The sequence below is a fragment of the Sorex araneus genome, chromosome X (genome assembly GCF_027595985.1).
Source record: "Sorex araneus isolate mSorAra2 chromosome X, mSorAra2.pri, whole genome shotgun sequence".
Classification (NCBI taxonomy): domain Eukaryota; kingdom Metazoa; phylum Chordata; class Mammalia; order Eulipotyphla; family Soricidae; genus Sorex; species Sorex araneus.
The window spans coordinates 266,692,986-266,713,463 of record NC_073313.1 but is presented as its reverse complement, the minus strand read 5'-3'; the positions used below and the strand labels follow the sequence as shown (position 1 = coordinate 266,713,463).

General features: G+C 69.8%; 2 protein-coding genes across 3 annotated transcripts in view; one reads left to right on the top strand and one right to left on the bottom strand.

Annotated features, from left to right (window-relative positions):
- Positions 1–18,540, bottom strand: part of SH3BP4 (SH3 domain binding protein 4) — a 31,117-nt gene extending 12,577 nt beyond the window's left edge. For both annotated transcript variants that reach the window (XR_008627251.1, XM_055120539.1), the window contains exon 1: positions 18,435–18,540. The gene's annotated coding sequence lies outside the window, so the exon portion shown is untranslated. The remainder of the gene's footprint in view (positions 1–18,434) is intronic.
- On the top strand, positions 4,798–18,354 carry LOC129399886 (uncharacterized). Its single transcript, XM_055121289.1, has 3 exons — positions 4,798–4,962; positions 5,047–5,073; positions 17,710–18,354. Exons 1-3 carry the CDS (start codon positions 4,798–4,800, stop codon positions 18,352–18,354), a joined length of 837 nt encoding a protein of 278 aa, XP_054977264.1.
- Positions 18,541–20,478: the final 1,938 nt, after the last annotated feature.

The window sequence follows — 20,478 nt, the reverse complement described above, 5'->3', positions numbered from 1 at the left end:
ACACAGGGGCAGGGCGGGAGCCTGGCCGGTGCCCACGCCCGGAACCCGGGCATGCACCCTTCTGCCTCCCCGGCCTGGGCGCCCACTCGGGCTGCGGGGACGCTGCTAACGGTCTTTCTGCGCGGGCGGCGTCAGCCTCTCTGGCCACAAATCACCCCCAAGCCCCGCCCCCGTTGGCTGTCACCTGCTGCCTTGCCAGGGGCCGGGGCGCCCGCAGGGTCAAGGGGGGACACGGTGGCACACATGGGACACGACGCGGGCCCCCCTTCTCCAGAACCGGAGGGCGGATACCTGGGGTCCCCGGCCCGGCCTCAGGGGGGGGGCAGTGCCTGGGGCCGGGCTGTCCAGGGCTCGTCCTCCCCTGCCCGCCGGCTCCCCACCCGGGCGGTCACGCATGGCCGCTATCTCCAGATGCATTCTTGCCCCCCCTCCCCGCTTCTGAGACATTCCTTCCCGGGACCCTCGGAGGCCGCATTCCTGGGCCGTGAGCAGGCCGTGGCGCGGGGCGGCACCTCAGCGGGAATGAGGGTGTGTGGGTGTGGGTGTGGGGGTGTGTGTGTGTGTGTGTGTGTGTGTGTGTGTGTGTGTGTGTGTGTGCAGGCCGTGGCGTGTGGCGGCACCTCAGCGGGAATGAGGGTGTGTGTGTGTGTGTGTGTGTGTGTGTGTGTGTGTAGTGTGTAGATTCCTGCCGGGTCACCCCGCGCCTCGGCGCCTGGTCGGGGCACTGGTCCCACCTCGTGGGGACAGTGGCCGAACCCCCCGCCCCTGTTCTCCGTGTGCCCCCGTGGGTGGGCACCAGGCGAATGGGGCAGTCACTCAAGGCCACTCCGAGGCCAGGGGCCATCACCGCCCGGCCCCGAGCTGGAGGCCCACTGATGCCCCAACGCCAGGCCCAGCAGCACGCTGTGATTATGATTGGTCCCGAGCCCAGGGAAGGTGCTCGCAGAAGGTTCTAGAACCCAGGCCCACGGCGTTTCCTTTCTCGAGGACTGTTTCCCGTCTGGTCCAACGGTCTGGGCCCGGCGGAGCCTTGGTGGCCCGAGTGCCTGTGCCTGAGGGCTGACGCGAGGGGGGGAGGGGAGGCCTCCGGCCAGGACTCATGGAGGGTTCGAGAACGCGGGGCTCTGCCCGGCCCACTGGAAGTTCCACCAGGAGGCCAGCAGGAGGGTCAGCTCTGCCCCCCCCCCGCCTCCCCCTGCACACACGCCTGTGAGTGTGCAGGCGCCCCCAGGCCCGCCAACTCTGAGAACCCTGGGGGTCCCCCCTCACCCAGGGCTGCCCTCTGGGGAGACGGCAGGGGCAGCTCCGCACACAACGCCCCGGCCCCCAGCCCGCACCCCAGGGTCCCCCAGCACCCCCGGGAGGGAGGCACAACACAACGAACCCGAGAGAGAGAGAGAGAGAGAGAGAGAGAGAGAGAGAGAGAGAGAGAGAGAGACAGACAGACAGACAGACAGACACCGGCTTGATGCCCCCCTCCCCCAGTTCTCCTGAGACCCAGGAGGTTTGGCACCTGCCCCACCCCCAGCAGCGGGAGGGGAAGGTCCGGAAGGTCCCAGGAGGAAGAGGAGGAGGAGGGGGAGGTGAGCTCAGGGAAATGCAAATCACAGCAGTGAGATACCATCGAGCACCAGGAGAGCTCCTTCTACTCCGTCCACAGCCCGGAGCCAGCGGGGGGTGGGGGCGAGAGACCAGCCCCCCCCCCACTGCTTCAGCCTCTCTGATCCCCCCCCCCCCGAATAGGAACAGGGCCCCACCCAGTGACCCCGTCTCAGCCCCTGTCCCCCAAACTAAAACCATGAGCTCCCCAGGGCTGATGCAGGACGACCCTGAGACACGCTGGGACCCCACAGGGAGCCAGCGCCGCCCCTCACCCGCTGGAGGAAGGGACAGAACCATCTCATCTGTGACCTGAAGGCGCCCGAGAGGCTACACCGAGGGCCAGGCGGCAACAGCGGGTTCTGGGGGAGGGGAGGTGCTAGGGTGGGGGGAAGGGGAGGTGCTGGGGTCCTGGGAGGAAGGGGAGGTGCTGGGGTTCTGGGGGGGAGGAGAGGTGCTGGTGTGGGGGGAGGGGAGGTTTTGGGGTGGAGGGGCAGGGTTGCTGGGGTCCTGAGGGGCACGTTGGGGTGATGTCAGAATTCCAGACACAGGCAACCACCGTTAACTGGCAGTGCTGCGAGCTGCAGGCCACGATCCATTAAAAACAACAAGTTTTGCACGGCCAGCAGGAGGCGAAGGGGAAGGCGGCAAGTGGGCGGGGCTTGCCCGGCCCCCCACCTGGGGCAGGGACCCTGTCCGTGAAGGCGCCCCCATCTCAGCCCCAAGGGCAGCACGCGGGGGATGAGGCCCCTGGCCCAGGAGAGCAGCCCAGCCCCGCGGGACACAGGGGCCCTGGGGCACGGCCCTGGGGCAGGTGACTTCCCGGGGCTGCTCCCAGCCAGCAGACAGGCCGCCCATCACCTGCCTCCCCTCACCCCTCCCGGGTCCGGGGTCTCTGCGACCAGGGTGCTAATGAGGGGACCCCCCACCCTCCAGGCCCTCCCCGGGGCCATGTAAGCGCTGAGCACGGCCCTCGAGCCCCATCACCTGCACCACGGAGTCACGAAAGCCCCAAAGTCAGATGCTCACATGTACATGTACACACACACACACACGCACGCAAGCGCACACACACGCGGTTCATTCTGGCTCTCCACGCTCCAACTGGGCCATGTCGGGGAGACCCCACCCCGATTATCTTATCCTGGGGGGCTCTCGCCATTCCCGCCAGCCAGGGCTCCGTGTCCAGGGCACGGAAACCCCGGGAACCCGCTGCGGCCGTTTCTCTCGGGCAGGGGCGGCCAGGTGTGCAAGGCCCCTGGGGGGCCCTGCTCCCGAGGACCCCCGCCCCTTCCCACCTGTGTCCTTCCTGTGCTCCTCTGTCCGCGTCCGGGCCCAGACTGAGCCCCCTGGAATGCTCGGGTGATAACGGGGAGCCCGGTGATTAATTCCCCGGAGCCCCACCCTCCCGGCCTCTGGCACACGCGTCAGGCCTGGTCAGCCAGGCCATTGACCGGGCAAAGTCCTGGGCTGGAGGGGGGGCTGCGGTGGGGGTGGCAGGGGTGGGTCCCCCGGCCCCGGTCAGCACCGCTCAGGTCTGGGGGCAGGAAGGGAAGCAGAGGCTGGGGGGTCCCATGTGTGCCTTGGGGACCCCGAGGTGCAGCATCAGTGGGGGCCTCAACAGAGACGCAGGGAAGGGGAGGACCCCGGCCAGAGGGAGGGCGGAGCGGAGGGGGCAGAGACGCCGCAGCCCCCCAGTGCCGGCACGCCCCACCCTGCGGTGCTCCCAGAGGAGCCCCCGTTTTTCGCCCCGTTGGGGTGCACCAGTGACTCGTCTCATCTGAGAAGCTGCTGACAGGCTGCAGAGGTGAGCTTGTGGGGCTGCAGGGGAGAGGGGAGCGGGTCAGGGCACCCCAGGGCCTCGGGACGGGAGGGAGGGAGGGAGGGCGGGGCCGGAGGGGCCAGAGGGTTCTGAGGTGTGTCCGGCAGGGGGCGCTCTGCGGGACAGAGGAGGAGTCTCCGGCCCCGCCCGTCCTTTCATCTCTGCACAAGTATGTGAACTATTTCTCCCGGCGCCCACCGGCCTCTGGCCCCCTGACAGCTGGGGGCCAGCTGGGGTCTGGGGTCCACTGCTGGCTGCTGACCCGGGAGGCAGCGGCCGGTGGGCGGAGCCCTGCGGGGTGGGTGGGGGCGGGGCCCTGCAGCTGGCCCCGCGGTGGGCTCAGAGGGCCCCAGAGGCTCGTCCAGCCGCCACGTGGCCCCTGCCGGGGCGCGAGCCTGTCCTTGGCGGCCAGTGCGGCGGGGGGGGGGCACAGACCAGGCTCACGTGCCTCCCGGGTGCCAGGTGCGGCAGGTGTGCGTGTCCACCTGGCCCGCACTCGGGCCTGAGCGAACTGTTTCTGGGTCAGAGCCGGCCCCCCCGCGGCCTTCAGCAGGGACTCCCCCGAGGGCGCCCCTGTGCCAGGCCCAGGAGCTCCGGGCTCCCACCCGGCCCACGCCACTCAGGGCCACTCGGGCCCGTGCTGGACGGGCCCCACCGTGGGGTCCGCTACTAAGGGGCTGGGCCGGCCCCGGCATGTGAGGAATGTGGGTGCTCTGTAGCGCCGGCCGGGCGGGAGACGGGGAGCACACGCCCGAGCCCCCGCCCAGGGCGCCGGGCAGGGAGGGAGGGAGGGAGGGTGACTGGACACTGGTCGGCCTGCGTCTCAACCTGTGTGTGCGGTCAGCGCATCGGGCCCCGTGTGTGTGGTCAGCATGTGGGCCTCGTGTGTGTGGCCGGTCAGCGTGTCACACCTGTGTGTGTGTGGTCAGCGTATCACACTCATGTGTGTGGTCAGCGTATCACACTCATGTGTGTGATTAGCGTGTCGGGCCCGTGTGTAGCCGGTCAGCATGTCACACCCGTGTGTGTGTGTGGCCAGTGTATCGGGCCCGTGTGTGGCTGGTCAGCATGTCACACCCATGTGTGCACGCGCGCGCGCGTGCGTGTGTGTGTGTGTGTGTGTGTGTGTGGTCAGTGTATCGGGCCCGTGTGTGGCCGGGGCAGTCCCTGGCTGTCTTTCTCCCTTTCCGTGCGCTGGAACTGTGCAGCTCTTCCCCTCTGGGCCCCAGGTGAGCGAGGTCAGCGCCCCCCCCACCCCCCCTAGCATGCTGCCCCCTCCCCGGGACCCTCCTCCCCGCCTGCCTGTGTCCATGCCGCAGCTCCAGAGCCCTAGGGCCCATGTCCCTCTCCAGGGCCAGCCCCACTCTGGCCAGCGCATGGCCCCTGCACTCACGCCGGCTGCACAGGAGGACGGCGTGGACGCCACCCGCGGCCTCGCCGGAGGGGACACAGGGGACGTGCCTCCTGCCGGGGCCAGGCAGCCCACAGACGAGGCTGCCCAGAGGGCCGGCACCAGCTCCTCCCGGCGCCTTTGTTGGCAGGTAAGAATCACCCCTTTGTGGGGAGGCGGGTCCGCCCCGGCCAGGGACAGCCGCTGCCTGGCTGGTTTCGGGACGTCTCCGCAGGTGGCCGGGGTGCAGGCTCAGGCCCAGGTGGGCGGGGCCTGGGTGGGCGGGCCGGGCTGGGAGGGGCGCCCAGGAGGAGGGAGCAGACCCCAGGCCCAGGGAAGCCGCTGCTGTCTGGGAAACATCAGGAAGCTTCTGGAAGCAGCTCGGCAGGGCCAAGGTCGTGTCCCAGGCCCGGCCTCAGGCTCGCCCACCGCGGCCACCAGCTGCCGGCCTCGGCAGAGCCCGGGCCGCGTGTCCCCACAGGGAGCCGGGCAGAGGCTGCGACTCAGCACGGGCCCTGCTTCCCTGAGGCCTCCCACGGCCGTGCCCGCCCGCAGGGCACAGGGGGCCTGGACCCTCCATCCCGCCCCTCGGGCCCTTCCCCACCCCCAGCACCCTCAGCAGTCTGCACAGGGCCGGGTCAGGGGTGCTTTAGAGGACCCGACCCTGGGGTCTGGACGTGTCACGCCCATCACGGGAGGGAGGGGGCAGCGAGGTGCCCCCCACCCCACCTCTGCCAGCTGGTCACTCAGGAAGTGGCCTGGAGCCATGGTGCCAGCAAGGACCTTCACCCAGGACAGGGTCCTCACGCCCGTCCCCGGGCTGGGCCGGCCAGCCAGGCGCCACACTGGACTGCACAGGAATGGGGGCGCCCCACGGTGGGCGCTGGTCTCCCCCGGGGTGAGCTCGCCTGGAGGCCTGCCGGGGCCTGGCGTCATCCCGCCGACACTGGGAGGGCCCTCGGGGGGGAGGAACCGCCCGGGAAGCCCAGTGGCCTGCAGCCCCTGGACACTGGAAGCAGGAGGAAGGTGGGCCAGAGCTTCTGACCCCCGAGCTCAGCCCGCAGGGGGCCGCGCTGAGACTCACCACCAGCAGTTCCACAGACCCTCGCCGGTCCTGAGACCACACACAGCCGCCCTGGTGATCACGGCCACTGAGATCACAGTCCCTCCAGACCGTGGTCCCCACCCTGCGATCACAGCTGTCCCCGGATCACGGCCACCCTGGGATCACGCCACCCCAGCCCCGCCACGGTCAGCACGACGTGCGGGTGCATGACGGCCGGTGTCCTCCAGGCCCCAGACACACGCAGCACGGAGCAAAGAGCCCCAAGGGGCCCCCCTGGGCGCCGTGGTGGTGGGCAGCACGGATGCCCGCAGGGCACCAGGCCCAGCAGCGGCGCCAGCCCCCGCCCCCTCCCCGGGCCCCAGGCCTCGAGATTGGGCGGCCCTGCCCTCACCTCTGCGTGCAGTCAGGACGGGGGCTGCAAGGGCGCCGCAGCAAGTCCCCTCACACCAGTCAGCAGCCCCCCATAGGACCCCAATTCCTCAGCCAGGCCCTGCTCCTCCCATGGGGACACCCTGGGGTGACAGCCCCGGCACTCACACACACATGCACACATGAAGACACAGGTACATACATGTACACACAGATGTATGCATGCACATAGGTAATGTGAACAGGCCTGTTCACACAGATGTACACACACCAACACACAGGCACACATCACACACATCTCCTGGCACAGTGACCAGGAGAATATGTGCATGCACACAGTGACCATGAGCACACGTGTACACACAGGGATGTACATGCCCTCATCACACAGGCGTGCACATACGTCCCACCAGTGACCATGAGCACACGTGAATACACACAGGCACACACACATGTCCTCATCAGAGACCATGAGCACACGTGTACACACAGGCATGCACACACATCCCCACCACAGTGACCATGAGCATGCGTGTACACAGACATGTACGGACATCCTCATCACAGAGACCGTGAGCACACGTGTACACACACAGGTGCGCACACATAGCTGCGGCTCACCATTCCGCTGCACCCCCACCCCCGCTCCTGCTCTGGGCCCACCCCCTGCCCAGACTGCGCCGTGGCCTCAGGTGGGGCCCACTGAGCTGAAGGCTGCGTGCGGGAAGGCGTGGGGGGCCGCCGGGGGAGCGAGCCCTGGAGCAAGGCCTGGAAGCGACTCGGTTCCACTCACCAGACACGTTCAGCCTCTGCTAAATCCAGGCCCGGCAAAGGGCCCCCCGACGGCCATGGCATTTGCTCCTTAAAAATAGACCATCTCCTGGCGCCCGGCCAGGCGGGCGCGAGCTGCCACTGTCTGCAGCCCGGACCCGCGGTGCCAGGGCCAGGCGCCCGCTCCCAGGGCCTGTGCTGACACCCCCCCATGCCCCATGCCCCAGGGCCTGTGCTGACACCCCCCAACCCCCCATGTCCCAGGGCCTGTGCTGACACCCCCCCACCCCCCATGCCCCAGGGCCTGTGCTGACACCCCCCCCACCCCCCATGCCCCAGGGCCTGTGCTGACACCCCCCCACCCCCCATGCCCCAGGGCCTGTGCTGACCCCCCCCCCCCCGCCCCCGCCATACCCCAGGGCCTGTGCTGACAACCCCCATGCCCCAGGGCATATGCCGACACCCCCCCACTGTGCATTCAGAACTGCTGCCAACCTGGGGCCTGTCCGGGAGCTCCTGGGGCCGGCGGAGGCTCCCACTGTGGCCCCTGAGACCCCCAGGATCCGGGCCCTGCTCCGCCCCCGCTGGCGGCCCTCCCTCCTCTGCCGTCGGGCTCTGTAGGGGACAGTGACGGCGGATGTAGCCGGCCACAGCTCACAGCCACAGGGCCTCCCTGGAGGCCCCTGGGGGCCCCTGCCAGCACCGCCCTCAGCACCCGCCCCTGAGCAGCCGGCCCGGAGGAGACGGAGCAGGTTCCCAGGGGGCTCCCGGCTGTTCTGGGGGGCTGGGCGCGTCTCTGAGGAGCCCCGGAAACCCGCTGTCCAGGCAGGGAGCAGGAGGGCCAGCACCTTGCTGCCTCCCCTCAGGGGTCCCCACGGGGGCTGTGCCCCACTCAGAATGCGCCCCCAGCTCACTGTGCTCCCCCCTCCTCCGGCCTCCTTCAGTCCCGCCCCAAAGCTCGGAGGCTGGGGACCCCCGCCCCCACGGAAGGGAGGCCTTGGGACAGTGAGGTCACCCCGGGGCTCGGAGGGGGCGGGAACGCGCAGAGGACTCGCTTCCAGCTCGGCCCCTGACCCTGGGGCCAAGGGGTCACCCAGGCAGTGGCCCCCAGGTGTGGCCACATGTACCCCCAGGCAGGGGCCAGACCAGGGGCCAGGCCCACCCGACACCCCAGGGCCACTCACAGCCCTGGCCGAGAGGTGAGTGACCTCTGGCCACAGCTGCACCTGCGTCGGGAAGTCCCAGCCTCGGGCACGGGGGCGGGGTGGGGGGAACACGAGCCAGGCGGGGCCAGGGGCCCCCAGGGGGACAGAGCAGGGTCTGTCTGCGTCCCTCACGCATGCCCACGTGCCCTCCCGGGGGCTGGCGCGCCCGGACAAGGCTGGGACAAGGCTGGCATGGACACAGGTGGGCCCCCTGGCGGCCAGACCCCACGTCCGAGCCCCAGAGTTCCAGAAGAATCCTTGTGCAAACAAACACGAGCCCGGCTCCGCTGAATGGCAGGAAACCGGCCGAGGTCTAATTTTAACTCTCTCCAGGAATGCGCCGGCCGGCCCGCCCGACCCGGACCCGGGTTCCTTCCACGCGGTCAGCGGGGGCGGGGGACAGGGCGGTGGGACCCTCCCAGAGCACCCGCCCCGTTCTCCGAACTGTGCTGAGACCAACAGGAAAGGGGGGCTCGTGGCAGGGACCCCCACCCCGGGACGGCTCAGGCGGGCCCAGAACACGCCCGGCCCAGCGCTGGGCCAGGAATGGGCATTTATTTATTCGCTTTCCCCTGGCACCTGGGCCATACCCGGTGGCGCTCCCAGACTATGCACACGCTTCTCAGGGTCACGGCCCTGGCCGTGCTGGGGGACTCGAACCCGGGGCTCAGGCCCTGTACGATCCTCCCGCCTCTGCCCCTACCACACCAGCCCAATTTCTTTTTTTTTTTTTCAAAGAAATCCCAAGTACGCCTATAATTTGACCAGCCGGAAAATGGGCAGCGGCCACAATCAGGGGCTCCCGTGCGAAGGCCAGCAGGAGGCGGGGGTGGACGGCAGGAAAGGGCAGCAGTGACCGCTGCCCCCGCCAGGCCCCCAGGAGAGCCCCCGACTGCCGGGGAATCGGGGACGGAGCGGGCGTGGCACGGCCAGGCTGTACGCACACACCCCTCCCCCAGGAACTGACCCTCCGGGCTGAGAGGGGCCGCGGGAGCCCGGACCTCCTCGGACAGTGCCCGGCCAGACGCGAGGACAGCAGGCTGACCCAGATAGAGCTGCCTGCAGGCGGGGCCCCTCGCCGGCCCCCGGCTACCCCGGCCCCACCCGCGGGAAAGCAGACGGGAGCCACCGGCAGGCGGGGGGCGTGTGCTACTATGCCGGGTGGCACCTCGGGTGGCACCGCGGGGACTGAGGGCCCCTCCCCCCACATTCATCCCGGGCTGCCTCGAAAGCCCCGATGCCAGGGAAGCAGGCCTGGCTGGGCGCTGCCCTCGGGAGGCCTGGGAGCAGGCGGCCACGTGGGGGGGTTGGCACAGGGTCCCGGGGGGCTGGGGGTCATGCACGGGGCACGTGCACGGCCCCATTTCCACAGAGACGGGGTCTGCCGGGGCAGTGACCGGTTCAGGGTCTCGGGACCCGAGACTCGCGGGCGCCCCAGCAGCCAGAGGACACGCAGGCGTGGGGTCCCCCGAGTGCAAGGCCGCGTCTGCTGGGCCAAACACACGGCGAGAGGGACGGGCCCCAGGAAGGCCAGTGGGGCCCTTCTATTCCTCGGCAGGGACGAGAGCGGGCTGTCCCCAAAGCCGCTCATCACCCGAGCCCAGGCAGGGGTTAGGAGCTCGGGCTTGTCCCCCGGGGGCCACGGGCCTCCCCCAGCAGACAAACACCAGCTCCCAGGCAGGCGGAGCCCGGTCTGTGTCTCAGCCCAGCCGGGGGCTCCTCCCGGACGGACGGACGGATAGACGGACTCGGGTGCTCAGATGTGCCCTGGTGACCAACAGGGCGGGGGCTGTGGGCCAGGGGGCAGGGGGGCAGGGGCCTGAGGCCTCGGGTGCTGGAGGACTATGAGGTCACGGGCACTGGGGGCTGGGGGCTCTGTCCCTCTGGGCGACACGCGGGGCCCCGGGCTGCGGGGAGGGGCCCAGCCCACATCCTGTTTGGCTCCTCGGCCAGCCCAGCCAGCTGGGCCCAACAAAAGCACTTTCTCTCAGCCTCAGGTGAGCTGTCGGGAGGGAGGAGCCGCCCAGGGAGAGGAGAGTCCCGGGGAGGGGCAGGCCGGAGCCGCGACCCTGCGACCCTGAGCACCGGGCGAGGATGGGGGGGCTGGAGCAAGCGCAGACACTCGCCGTGCCCGGCCACCCCCAGCGCTTTATTTCGTGGGAGGGGGAGGTGTGGCCCCACATGGGAGTCTTGTTTTCACTGAGTTTTTGTTGTTTTGGGCAGGTGGCCGTTCCTGGCAGTGCTCAGGGCTCCCTCCTCGCGGGGCACATGCGAGGCCAGTGCTCTCCCCACGGTGCTCTCCCTCCGGCTCTCACGTGTGATTCTGATGTGAGCGACACCGGGAAGCCACACCGGGAAGCCAGGATGAGGCCAGGCCACTGCCAGGTGCCAAAGGTGCCGGAACCGGGGCAGGGAGAAAGGGGGCTACGGGCAGCACATCCCCAGGAAGGCCCAGGGCAGGCGCGAGGAGGCGGGAGGGGCGGGCCTCGCAAAGGCAGAGTGCACCCCGCCCGGCACGGAGCCGCCATGGGACACGGGGACTGTCTCGGGGAGGGCTGGGGCGCAGGAGGCACCCCAGGGAGGCCCGGGGGCGCACAGGAAATGGAGCAGAGAAAGCGGGCCCAGGAGGAGGTGCTGCGAGCACCCTGGGACTCGTGCCCTGCCGGAACCCTGGGCTGCCCAGCTGGGAGCCGGCAGGAGGGGCCCACACAGCCCCAGGGCAGGCGGCACAGCTGGAGCACTCACAACACACCTGGAGCACTTGGGCACACCTGGAGTACTCCCAGGACTCCTGGAGCACATGGGCACACCTGGAGCACTCCCAGCACTCCTGGAGCACTCACAACACACCCGGAGCACTCTGGCACACCTGGAGCACTCTGGCACACCCGAGCACTCTGGCACAGCTGGGAGCACAGCCGGGCGCTGAGCTTGCACCAAGCGGGAGGTCAGGAGAGCGGGAATCAGCAGCGCTGCAGGACACGCACCACCCGGCCAGCGTGCCCCGCGCACCCCGGGGGTACAGCCGCTCAGTGGCCCCCGAGTCCCGGTGGGGCAGCGGCTGGAGCCTCGCGGACCCCGGTGCTGGGGCTTCACGTGGGCACCAGCAAATGCACACTGCCCCCACTTCCCTCCCCTCCCCTCCCCTCCCTCTGGACACTGAAATGCCCTTTGCTGAGTTCAGGTGAAGGACGGTGGGGAGGGGGGCAGCAGGTGACCACCCCACGCTGGGGATTCATCCCCACGGCAAACCACCGACACCCCGTGCCCCGCCCCGCCCCCGCCCCCAGTGCCCTCCACACCGCGCCACGGGCAGGCAACAGACCAACTCGGGCAGCTGCTGGCACGGGCCCCACGCCCAGGCCTGCCTGCAGTGCCGGGCCGGGCTCCCTGGGGCCAGCAGGGCGCCGGACACCTCCAGGTGAGGCGGTGTGGGCGGCGCCGCTCAGGCCTCTCGGTCCCTTCGACCTTGAACCAGGGCGGACAGCTGGGCGTCCCTGCCAGGTGCCTCTCCAGACGCCTCCCCTCCCCCCCCCAAGCAGTGGGATTAGTGGGGTCGGTGCAGGTCACACGGAAATCCAACCAAGCCCGCAACCCCCAGGAGCCCCCCTGGCCCGGACGGCTGGACACCTCCAAGGACGGCGAGGTCGCTCAGTGACCCAGAAGGTCGCTCTGGGACCCCCTGGCTGGGGGGGGGTCTCCCCTGCCGCCTCCCACCCCGCACCCCCTTCCTTCCTGCACAGAAAAGGGATTTCGCTCCACACGAGCTGGCTTTCCGGGGGAATGTTCTGGAAGCCCCTTCCCAGGACTTCTGCGCCCGAGATCCCGGCTCGGGTTGCAGTGCAGGACCCGCGGCCTCCTGCCGTGGGCAGGACGCCCGAGGGTGCCGGGCCCCTGGGCTCGCCCGCACACTGTCCGCCCGGCCCCGGGAGCCCCCGGCTGCTGGCCCACTCAGTGGTGGGCGCCCCCCCAGGGCTGCGCGGGGCCCGTCCCTCCTCGGGCACCTGGACACCTGCAGGGGCCCCGGGACTGTCCCCCGGGATCAGCAGACCTGGCCGGGCCCCTCCCACCCCCGCCTTCCCGGGCTCCACCAGGGCATCAGGGCAACCTGAAGACTGGGCACCGGGCGCAGGGACCCCGGGAACTCGGCCCAGAGCCAGTGGGCCCCTGTCTGGCCTGAGCGAGGCCCAGGGTTCGAGTCCCAGCACTGCTGCTGGGAGCACCCAGCCAGGAGCGGCTTCTCCTCAGGGCTGGGCCTGGCCTGAGCCCTCCCCACCCCCTCCCGGCCCTCAGGGCGGAGACCCCCGCCACCCCGCTGCTCCGTGCAGCAACACCCCAGATGCCCCAGCGTGCTCAGGGGTCCAGGTGGGGCCGCCCGATGTCAGCCCCTCTGAGGGGCACGGTCGAGTCCCAGAAAGCTGCTCCTGGGGCAGCCACGGGCACAGGCCCGGAGCCCGAAGGAGCCAGGGAGGGCGGCTTGAGGCACAGACCCCCCGCCAGCAGCGGCCCAGGACTCCCCAGTTTGGGACAACCGCAGGCTCTACACGTGCCCTTCAGTGCCCGGAAAGGTGAGGCCAGGGTCCGAGGCACTGAGGCCGGGGCCTGTCTGCACAACCTCCTCAGGGCCGGTCCTCGAGACACAGGTGCCCAGGTGGCCACAGACCACGCCCACAATTTTGGCGGCACTTCAGAAGTTCCACGGTACACACGGGACTGGAAAGAGAGCACCGCACTCGGGGAAAATGGAAAAGGACGCGGGGGCCGGAGAGAAAGCACAGTGGGTAAAGCTCGGGCGGGCCTTGCACGCTGCAGACGCTGGTCCTGTCCCCGGTGCCCCCCGGTGTCTTCCAACATCACCTGGAGCGACCCTGGGGTGCAGAGGCAGGAGCACCACCGGGTGTGGCCCCCCAACCCGAGAGCCTTCCGAGTGACCCGAGAGGTTCCGCGTGAGGCTCCCGCGTGTCCCCTCACAGCACCACGCTGAGGCGCCGGCGCCCAGATGCCAACGCTGGGCTGGGAGATCTCGGTGGGCCGCGCACACTCCGGGCAGGAGGCCGTGGACCCTCCTCCAGCCCGGGACACCGCGCAGCCTCTGAGCACAGGGCCGGGAGTCACCCCGGCCACACCGGGGCTGGTCCTGATTTTTTCAAAGAAGCCACAAGACCTGAAACTTGAACTTCTCCAGCTCGCAAGGTACGTGTGCCAGGGACGGACAGGCGTCACTGAGGGGCGTGCGTGGGCACCACGCCTGGCCTGCACGGCCATGGTCACACCCAGGAAGTCGCCGCGCTCTCCCGAGCCCACCCGGCACCCCTCCTGGACACGCAGGGGGAGCGGGCTGCCGCGGGTGGGCCAACGCCCCAGGCCCCCGCGCCTCTGGGCCACCTGCTCCCTGTCCCCCCCCCCACCTGCTTCCCTCGCCCCGGGTCCCCCTGCCCGACCCATCCGACCACCCCGGGCTCCTCCTTGGTGGCCCCCAGTGCTCGGCCCTTCCTCTGCCAGGCCCTCCGAGTGCTCCCTCTACTCTGCCTCTAGGAATGTCCCCGCCGCCGCACTCACAGGGCCCTTGCTCGACCCCGGGTCATCGACATGGGGCCCCTTCCGCTGCACCCCCAGGCCCCTGCGCCCAGCTGGCCTGGGTGCTGCTGGAGACCCCCGGACCCGCCACCGGAAAGAGCCCCCCACCGTTTCACAAAGTCAAAGCCCATTACAAGCAGGGGACAGGACTAGCCCGAGACCCCGGGACCTTCACTGCTCTCAGCTGGGTGGTCCCGGGAGGCCGCCCCGCCCCGCCCGGCCCTCTGCTCTGACAGCCCGGATCAGCCACCACCCAGCGGCCACCTAGGCCGGGAGAGCAAAAGGGCCATTTGGGGAATGATGGACACAGCCCTCGGGGTGGCAGAGGCCTGGATCCCATCCCCCTACCCTGTTCTCTCCTGCCCCAGACATCTACACACACACACACACACACACACACACGCGCGCACACTTTCCCCCAGCCCCAGACACCTGCCTACACAAACACACACACACACACGCACACACACACGCACACACACACGCGCACGCGCGCGTGTACTTTCCCCCAGAGCAAGGATCCAGCCCAACACCTCCCCAGCATGTACACACACACACACACACACACACACACACACACACACACACACACACACCCAGCAACTCCCTTCTCATACACCCCTGAGGATCTGGCTTGAGGTGGGCAAGGCACCCGGTTTTAACTGTCTTTGACTCAAAGCTCTGGGGTGCTGAAGATGTAAAGAGGATTCTGAAAGCAGCTGTGAGGGTGGAGCCGGCTCTGGGCTGGGGGGGAGGGGGGACGGGGGGGGGGGACAGGGGCCGCAGGGTCAGGCCGCTGGCACCCACCCCACACCCAAACGGGAAAGAAAAGAAAAGAAAACCAAGGTAGCGGGGAAAGTCAAACAGCGGACACCTGGCACTGCCCCTGGGTGCGGAAGGACGGGGAGCGGGTCGAGGGCAGTGACGGCCACTGGCCATCGGAACTTCTGGTTTTCCTCGGCGAGTGGGTGGACAGGCCACCCAGGAACCCGGAGCCGGACACCAGGAGAGGGAGAGAGCTCGGCATCCCGCTTCCACATTCCAAGGGGGGGCGGGGCGAGGAGGGACCTGGAGGCTCAGTCCCTTTATGGGACGTTTCCTGCCGGGGCGGCCCAGCAGGCTGCAGCCCCGGAGATAAGCCGGCAGATAAGAGTGAGCTCATTAGCGAGGGCCGCTCGCGCCTCCGCTGACCTCACCAGCGACAGCTTCTCTTCTTCTGCTCCCGGCCCCCAGTTTGGGGGCCACACCTGCAGTGCTCGGGACTCACTCCCTCCTGGCTCTGTGCTCAGGACCTCACCAGCTGGCGCTGTCCCTCGCACTTAGCACAAGCCCCCCCCACGCCCCCCACCTCCCGGTCTCAGCTCTCCCCCCGCCTCCCCCCCAATGAAAAGAAAAGAAGCTTTCCCTGCAGGCAGGGGGAGGCCCCGGGCCTCACGGGGCAGCTGTTCTGTTCGTGCAAGGGACCAGAGACCGCAACCCCGCATCCATCCTGCCCCAATGCTCCCAGAGGCCCGGTGGGGTCAGGGGCTGTCTCCAAACTTGAGCCCCCGCATACCCCAGCTCGAGCATTTGCTGGAGGCCACGAGGGAGGAGTCACCTGAACCCGTGGCCACAGGGCAGAGGGGAAGGCACCTGAGGGTTCGACGCCCAGCACCACACAGGGTCCCACGCCCCCAGGGCTCCGGAGATTTGCGGGTTCGTGTGCAGGGAGAGATCACGGGCCCCCTCCCCGCACAGATCCCTGCCTGTGACCCCTGGACTAGCTTCACCCTCAACTGAAACTCCTCCGACACCCCCACACTCCCTGACTGGGGGAGGGACGCCTTCCTGCTGGGCTCCCACAGCTGGGCACTGACCCCTCCCCTGGGAGACCCCTGCTGGGCACAACCCCCCCCCCCCCCCCCGGCACAGCCCCTCCCCTGGAGAGCAAACCCCCCCTGCACAGGCCCCTCCCCTGGAGAGCACCCCTGCACCCACACCCGGCACAGACCCCTCGGGGCAGAGACCCCTCCCCTGGAGAGACCCCCCTCCTGGACAAAACCCCTCCCCGGGCACAAACCCTCTGGGGCGGCTGGGAGCAGCCAAGACCCTGAGAATGTGGCTGGTGGCGGGCCACTATGGGGACCCTCAGAGGCACGGCGGGAAGGGGGAGATGCCCGTGGTGGCCCTGCTGGCCAGCGGCTCTCTGGGAAGGCTCCAGGCCCGGGAACTGCTCCCTGAGCCTGCCAAAGCCTGGGGGCCAGGCAACCTGCGCCCCCCCCCCCCAGCCCGGCCTCCCCCTGCAGACCCAGACTCCTACCCTCAGGAAAACTCTCCAACTTGGCACAGCTCAGGCGGGGTTGGGAGCAGCCAGGAGGGCACAAGGAGGGCACGTGGCAGCCGCAGCCCCAGGCTGGACCCACACCAGGGAGGGGAGTCAGGCGGGTCCCCCGTTCCTCCCGCCGACACTCTGTGGGGTCACAAGCCCCCTCCTCAGAAAGGGGGGTCCTGTGCGCCCAGACTGAAGGGGCAGGGGGGGTTCACGGCGGGCGGCCGCCCTGAGGTGCGAAGGCCGGTCAGCATTCAGGCTCGGCCCATCTCGGCACCAGACCAGAAACGGCTTCTGAATGAGAACAAAGTCTTGGCCAACTGCAGCAGGCCGGGGGCTGGAGAGCGGGAGGGAAGCCCCCGCCGCCCCCTCGGCCCCTCGCCAGGAAAGGGCAGAGCCCACCGGGTCCGGCCTCAGCTCCCAAACGCCGTCCGGCTGACGTTGGGGGTCCTTCCGCATCTCCCCCCCACCCCCCCAGCTCAGGCTGTGATCGGCTGCCAGGACCGGGCAGATCAAAGTGCGGGTGGGAGGCAGGGCCAAGCGGACGGCTACCCAGGGACAGAGGGAGCCAGGAGCACGGGGAGGGGGGGCTGCCCCCTGGTGGGGGTCCTGAGCGCGCAGCTGGCCTGGGGACTTGGAGGGGGGGCGGAGGGAGTGGGCTTCAGGCCCTGGCACTCCTCCCAGTCGCTGTCCCAGAAGGAAGGACAGCCACCCTGACACCCCGGGCCGGGCGGCCAGCAGGCCGGCTACCGGGACTGAGCCCACCTCAGTGCACACAGGGGGTCAGTGCAGGCACCCCCAAACCCACAGGGCCTGGGCTGGGTCGGGGGGCACAGAGCTGGGGATCAGGGAGGCCTTGGGGGTCCTGCAGACTTCCCCAAGTCTGCACGTGGGGACTCCGCCCCAGAGCACTTGGCCCCTGGCATGGCCCTGGGTGCGAGTCCCCCATACCAGAGAAAGGGGAGAAGGAAAAAGGCCAACAAGCAAGGACAGAGCATTCCTGGAGCCTGTTTCCTGGTCAGGAGGCGCCGCGGGCAGCCACGTGGAGAGCAGAAAGCAGGGGAGCCCCTAAAGTACAGCCGCTGCCCGCACGGGGAGCCCAAACGCGCTGCAAACCACCCATTAATTTTTACAGCAGCCGAGGATGCAGACCCGGCACTGGGAACCATTACCTTGGCTTTTACGAGGCCAAGATCCCCAAACCACAAGGCAGGGGCCAGGCCCAGGGCCGCCCCCTGGGGAGGGGAGTCACGGCGGGGTCCCCGAGTGAGCAAGTCGCTCACAGGCGTGCAGGAGGGCGCTGGGGTCGGGGCGGGCGGCTGGGCTGGCTCTGGCTGTACCTTAGAGGTGAACCGGGCCAGCTGTGGCCCCAAAAATGTAAACACCCGAGGCGGGCGGGGGGCCCAGGGGTCAGGGCTGGCTGGGGCCTGCCTCAGGCTGTTTCTTTGTTCCCACCTTTTTGCCCGCTGCACACGCTGCTGGGGGGTGGTCAGGACAAAAGTTGGGCGAACTTAGTCCCCGACCCGGCGCCTGCCCGCTGCACCAACTTGCACACGGCGGAGCTCGCGCCGCGCCGCGCGCCCCGCGCCGGAGGCCCCGCAGCCCCGGGTGCGCCCCGCGGGCCGGCCCGGGACCCCCCGCGGGAGCCCCCCGCGCCGCGCCGCCACCAGCCGGGCTCTCGGGGAAACAGGACCCACCGACGCGCGGAACAAAGGCAGGATCTCCCAAGAAGTTGAAATATGCACCGTCACCAACAAGTTTAAGCAGCCGCGAGCGACGGGCGCGCTGCCCGCAGCCGGAGCCGGCGGCCGAGGGAGCCCCGCGGGGCCCGGGCAGGAGGCGCCCGCCCAGCCCCGGAGCCCCCCAACTCCGCCTCCCCCGGCCGGCATCGCCCCGGAGCCCCCCGCGCCGCCTCTGCCGGCCGGCGCCGCCCGGAGCCCCCCAACTCCGCCTCTCCCGGGCGGCACCGCGCCCCGCGCCCCCTTACCTGGCCGGGACCGCGCCCCGGAGCCCCCCAACTCGCCTTCCCCGGCCGGCATCGCCCCGGAGCCCCCCAACTCCGCGTCACCTAGCCGGCGCCGCGCCCCGGAGCCCCCCAACTCCACCTCATCTGGTCTGCACCGAGCCCCGCGCCCCATTAACGTGGCCGGCCCCGCGCCCCGCACCCCCGTACCTGGCCGGCCCCGCGCCCCCGTAACTGCCCGGCACCGCGCCCCCCGACTCCCCGATCGCCCCCTTATCTGGTAGACAACGGCCGGCGCCCCCGGCCTCCGAGCGCCCCCTTACCTGGCCGGCCCCGCGGCCCCCGCCCCCCGAGCGCCCCTTACCTGGCCGGCATCGCCCCGCGGTCCCGCGGCAGCGGCGCGCACAGGGGCCCGGAGCGGCGGCGCCCGGAGCAGCGCGCGGCCCCCGCCTCGGCGGGCGGCGGGCGGAGGGTGGTCCCCGCGCGGGGGCGGGGCGGGGCGGCGGGGCGGGTCCCGGCCACGGGCGGGGGCGCGCGGGGGGCGGCGGGAGGGCGCTGGCGGCCGGGCCGCGGGGGTCTGGGGCCGCGGGCGGGGCGCGGGGGCGGAGACGAGGGGGAAAAAGCGGGACGGGGAGGGGGCGGGACCGAGCGGCGGCGAGAGGCGGGGCGGAAGGGGCGGGGCCTGCCCGGGCCCGGGACCTATCCGTGGCCTCTCAGAGGCAAGGGGCGAGGCCGAAGCGGAGAAGAGAGGGTGGGGGCGGGGTTTAGAAGAACGGGGGGCGGGGTCTCCGCAGGGCCGCCCAGTAGGGAGTTGCGGACGGGCGGGGGGCGGGGCCTGCGAGCGCGCAGGGGGCGGGGCCGAGCGTTGCCAAGGGGAGACGGGCCTCCGGGGGCGGGGCCGGCGCGCGCGGGGTGCGGCGCCCCCGGGGGATCCCGCCCCGGAGTCTCCGGCTCGCGCGCGTCCTCCGGGTCGGGGCTGCGGGCCGCCCTGCGGCGCCCCGAGCGTGGCTTCCGGTGCCGCGCGGCCCTGGACGCGGTCGTTCCTGCCTCCGCCCGCGCCTTGCCCGCCGGCCCCTTCCCTCGCGGGGCCCGGGGATGAGGTTCGATCCGCCTCGGCCCGGGAGCCCCCTGGGGGCCCCTTTGTGTAACCGGGGCGTGCCCGGGAGCCCGCCGGGCTGCACGGAGCCAGCTCCCGGGTAGGGTGCGCCGGGCGGGGACGGGCCGTCCCGTTGGACGCTGCAGAAAGTTGCAGGGACGGAGCGAGAACTTCCCGCCGGGCCCGCGCGGCGCCCGCGGCTGCGGAGTCAGGGGCCTCCAGCCGGCCCGCCGGGTCCCAGCGCCCGCACGCGCCGAGGAAATGACCAGGAGTGACCGCGGCGCCCGCTTGCGTGCCTCGCGCTCTCCGCGGACCCGGCTCCTAAGCCTCATAATCCTACGCCTGGCTGCTCTCTTTAGCGCATTTCACGGGGAGAATAAACGGAAACTTGCAACCCGCCTGCTCCGGGCACCGGAAAGTGGTAGAACCAGAATTAGACGGACGGACGGCCAGTGCGGAGACGCAGCTCTGAAGGACCTGCTGGGTACTGACCAGGAGCCCCCTGCCCAGTGGGAGACCCCTTCCTTACAAGACTGGGGAACCCGAGCATTCAAAAGCCGAGATGCAGCACGGGTAGAAACCACAATTGTTTAAGGGGAGACAACTTTACATTTGCTGTATTAGTAACAGTTACCCACTCCCTGGGTCTCTGATTATTACCTAGCCAGGCAGATGTTACTAGTTTGTTTTGTTTTGTTTTGTTTTTGTGGGGGTGGGGGAGGGGCACCCTTGGCGATGCTCAAGGAAACTCCTGGTTCTGTACTCAGGGATCACTCCCTGCAAGGTTGAGGGTTCCTAGGTGGGAATTGAAATGGGGTCTGCCACATGCAAGACAAATGCCTAGCCCCCGCGGGGGCCCCCCCCCCCCCCCCCCGTGCTCTCTAGCCCAGATCTGACTCTACCTCCCATTTAGTTTCTAGGTGACCTTAGAGAGCGTCTGTTCTGTACCATTGTCACCAACCGACCATGTGTTTGTCTAATAAAAGCTTCCTAAGCTGGTTCCCTAACCCTCGGTTTGAAGCCCATGATGAATTGTCAGGAGACAGGAAGTCAAAGATCTAGGGCTCAGAAGGAAGCAGGGACTGGCTTTCGGGTTCCGGGATCACCTGTGTGCGGAACATCGTGTTCCCGGGAAGGGATTAGTCCCGAGGTGCTGCAAAGGAGGCGGGTTCCGCGCCTAGAGTCAGACCTGAGCCTCGGAGACGAGCTTGGGATGCCGAGTGCCCGTGGACTGGGGACATGCTCGGGGCACTGACCGAGACAGCCTGCAGGGCTCGTGTGCCCCTGGCTCTCTGTGACTCAGTTTCTTAAA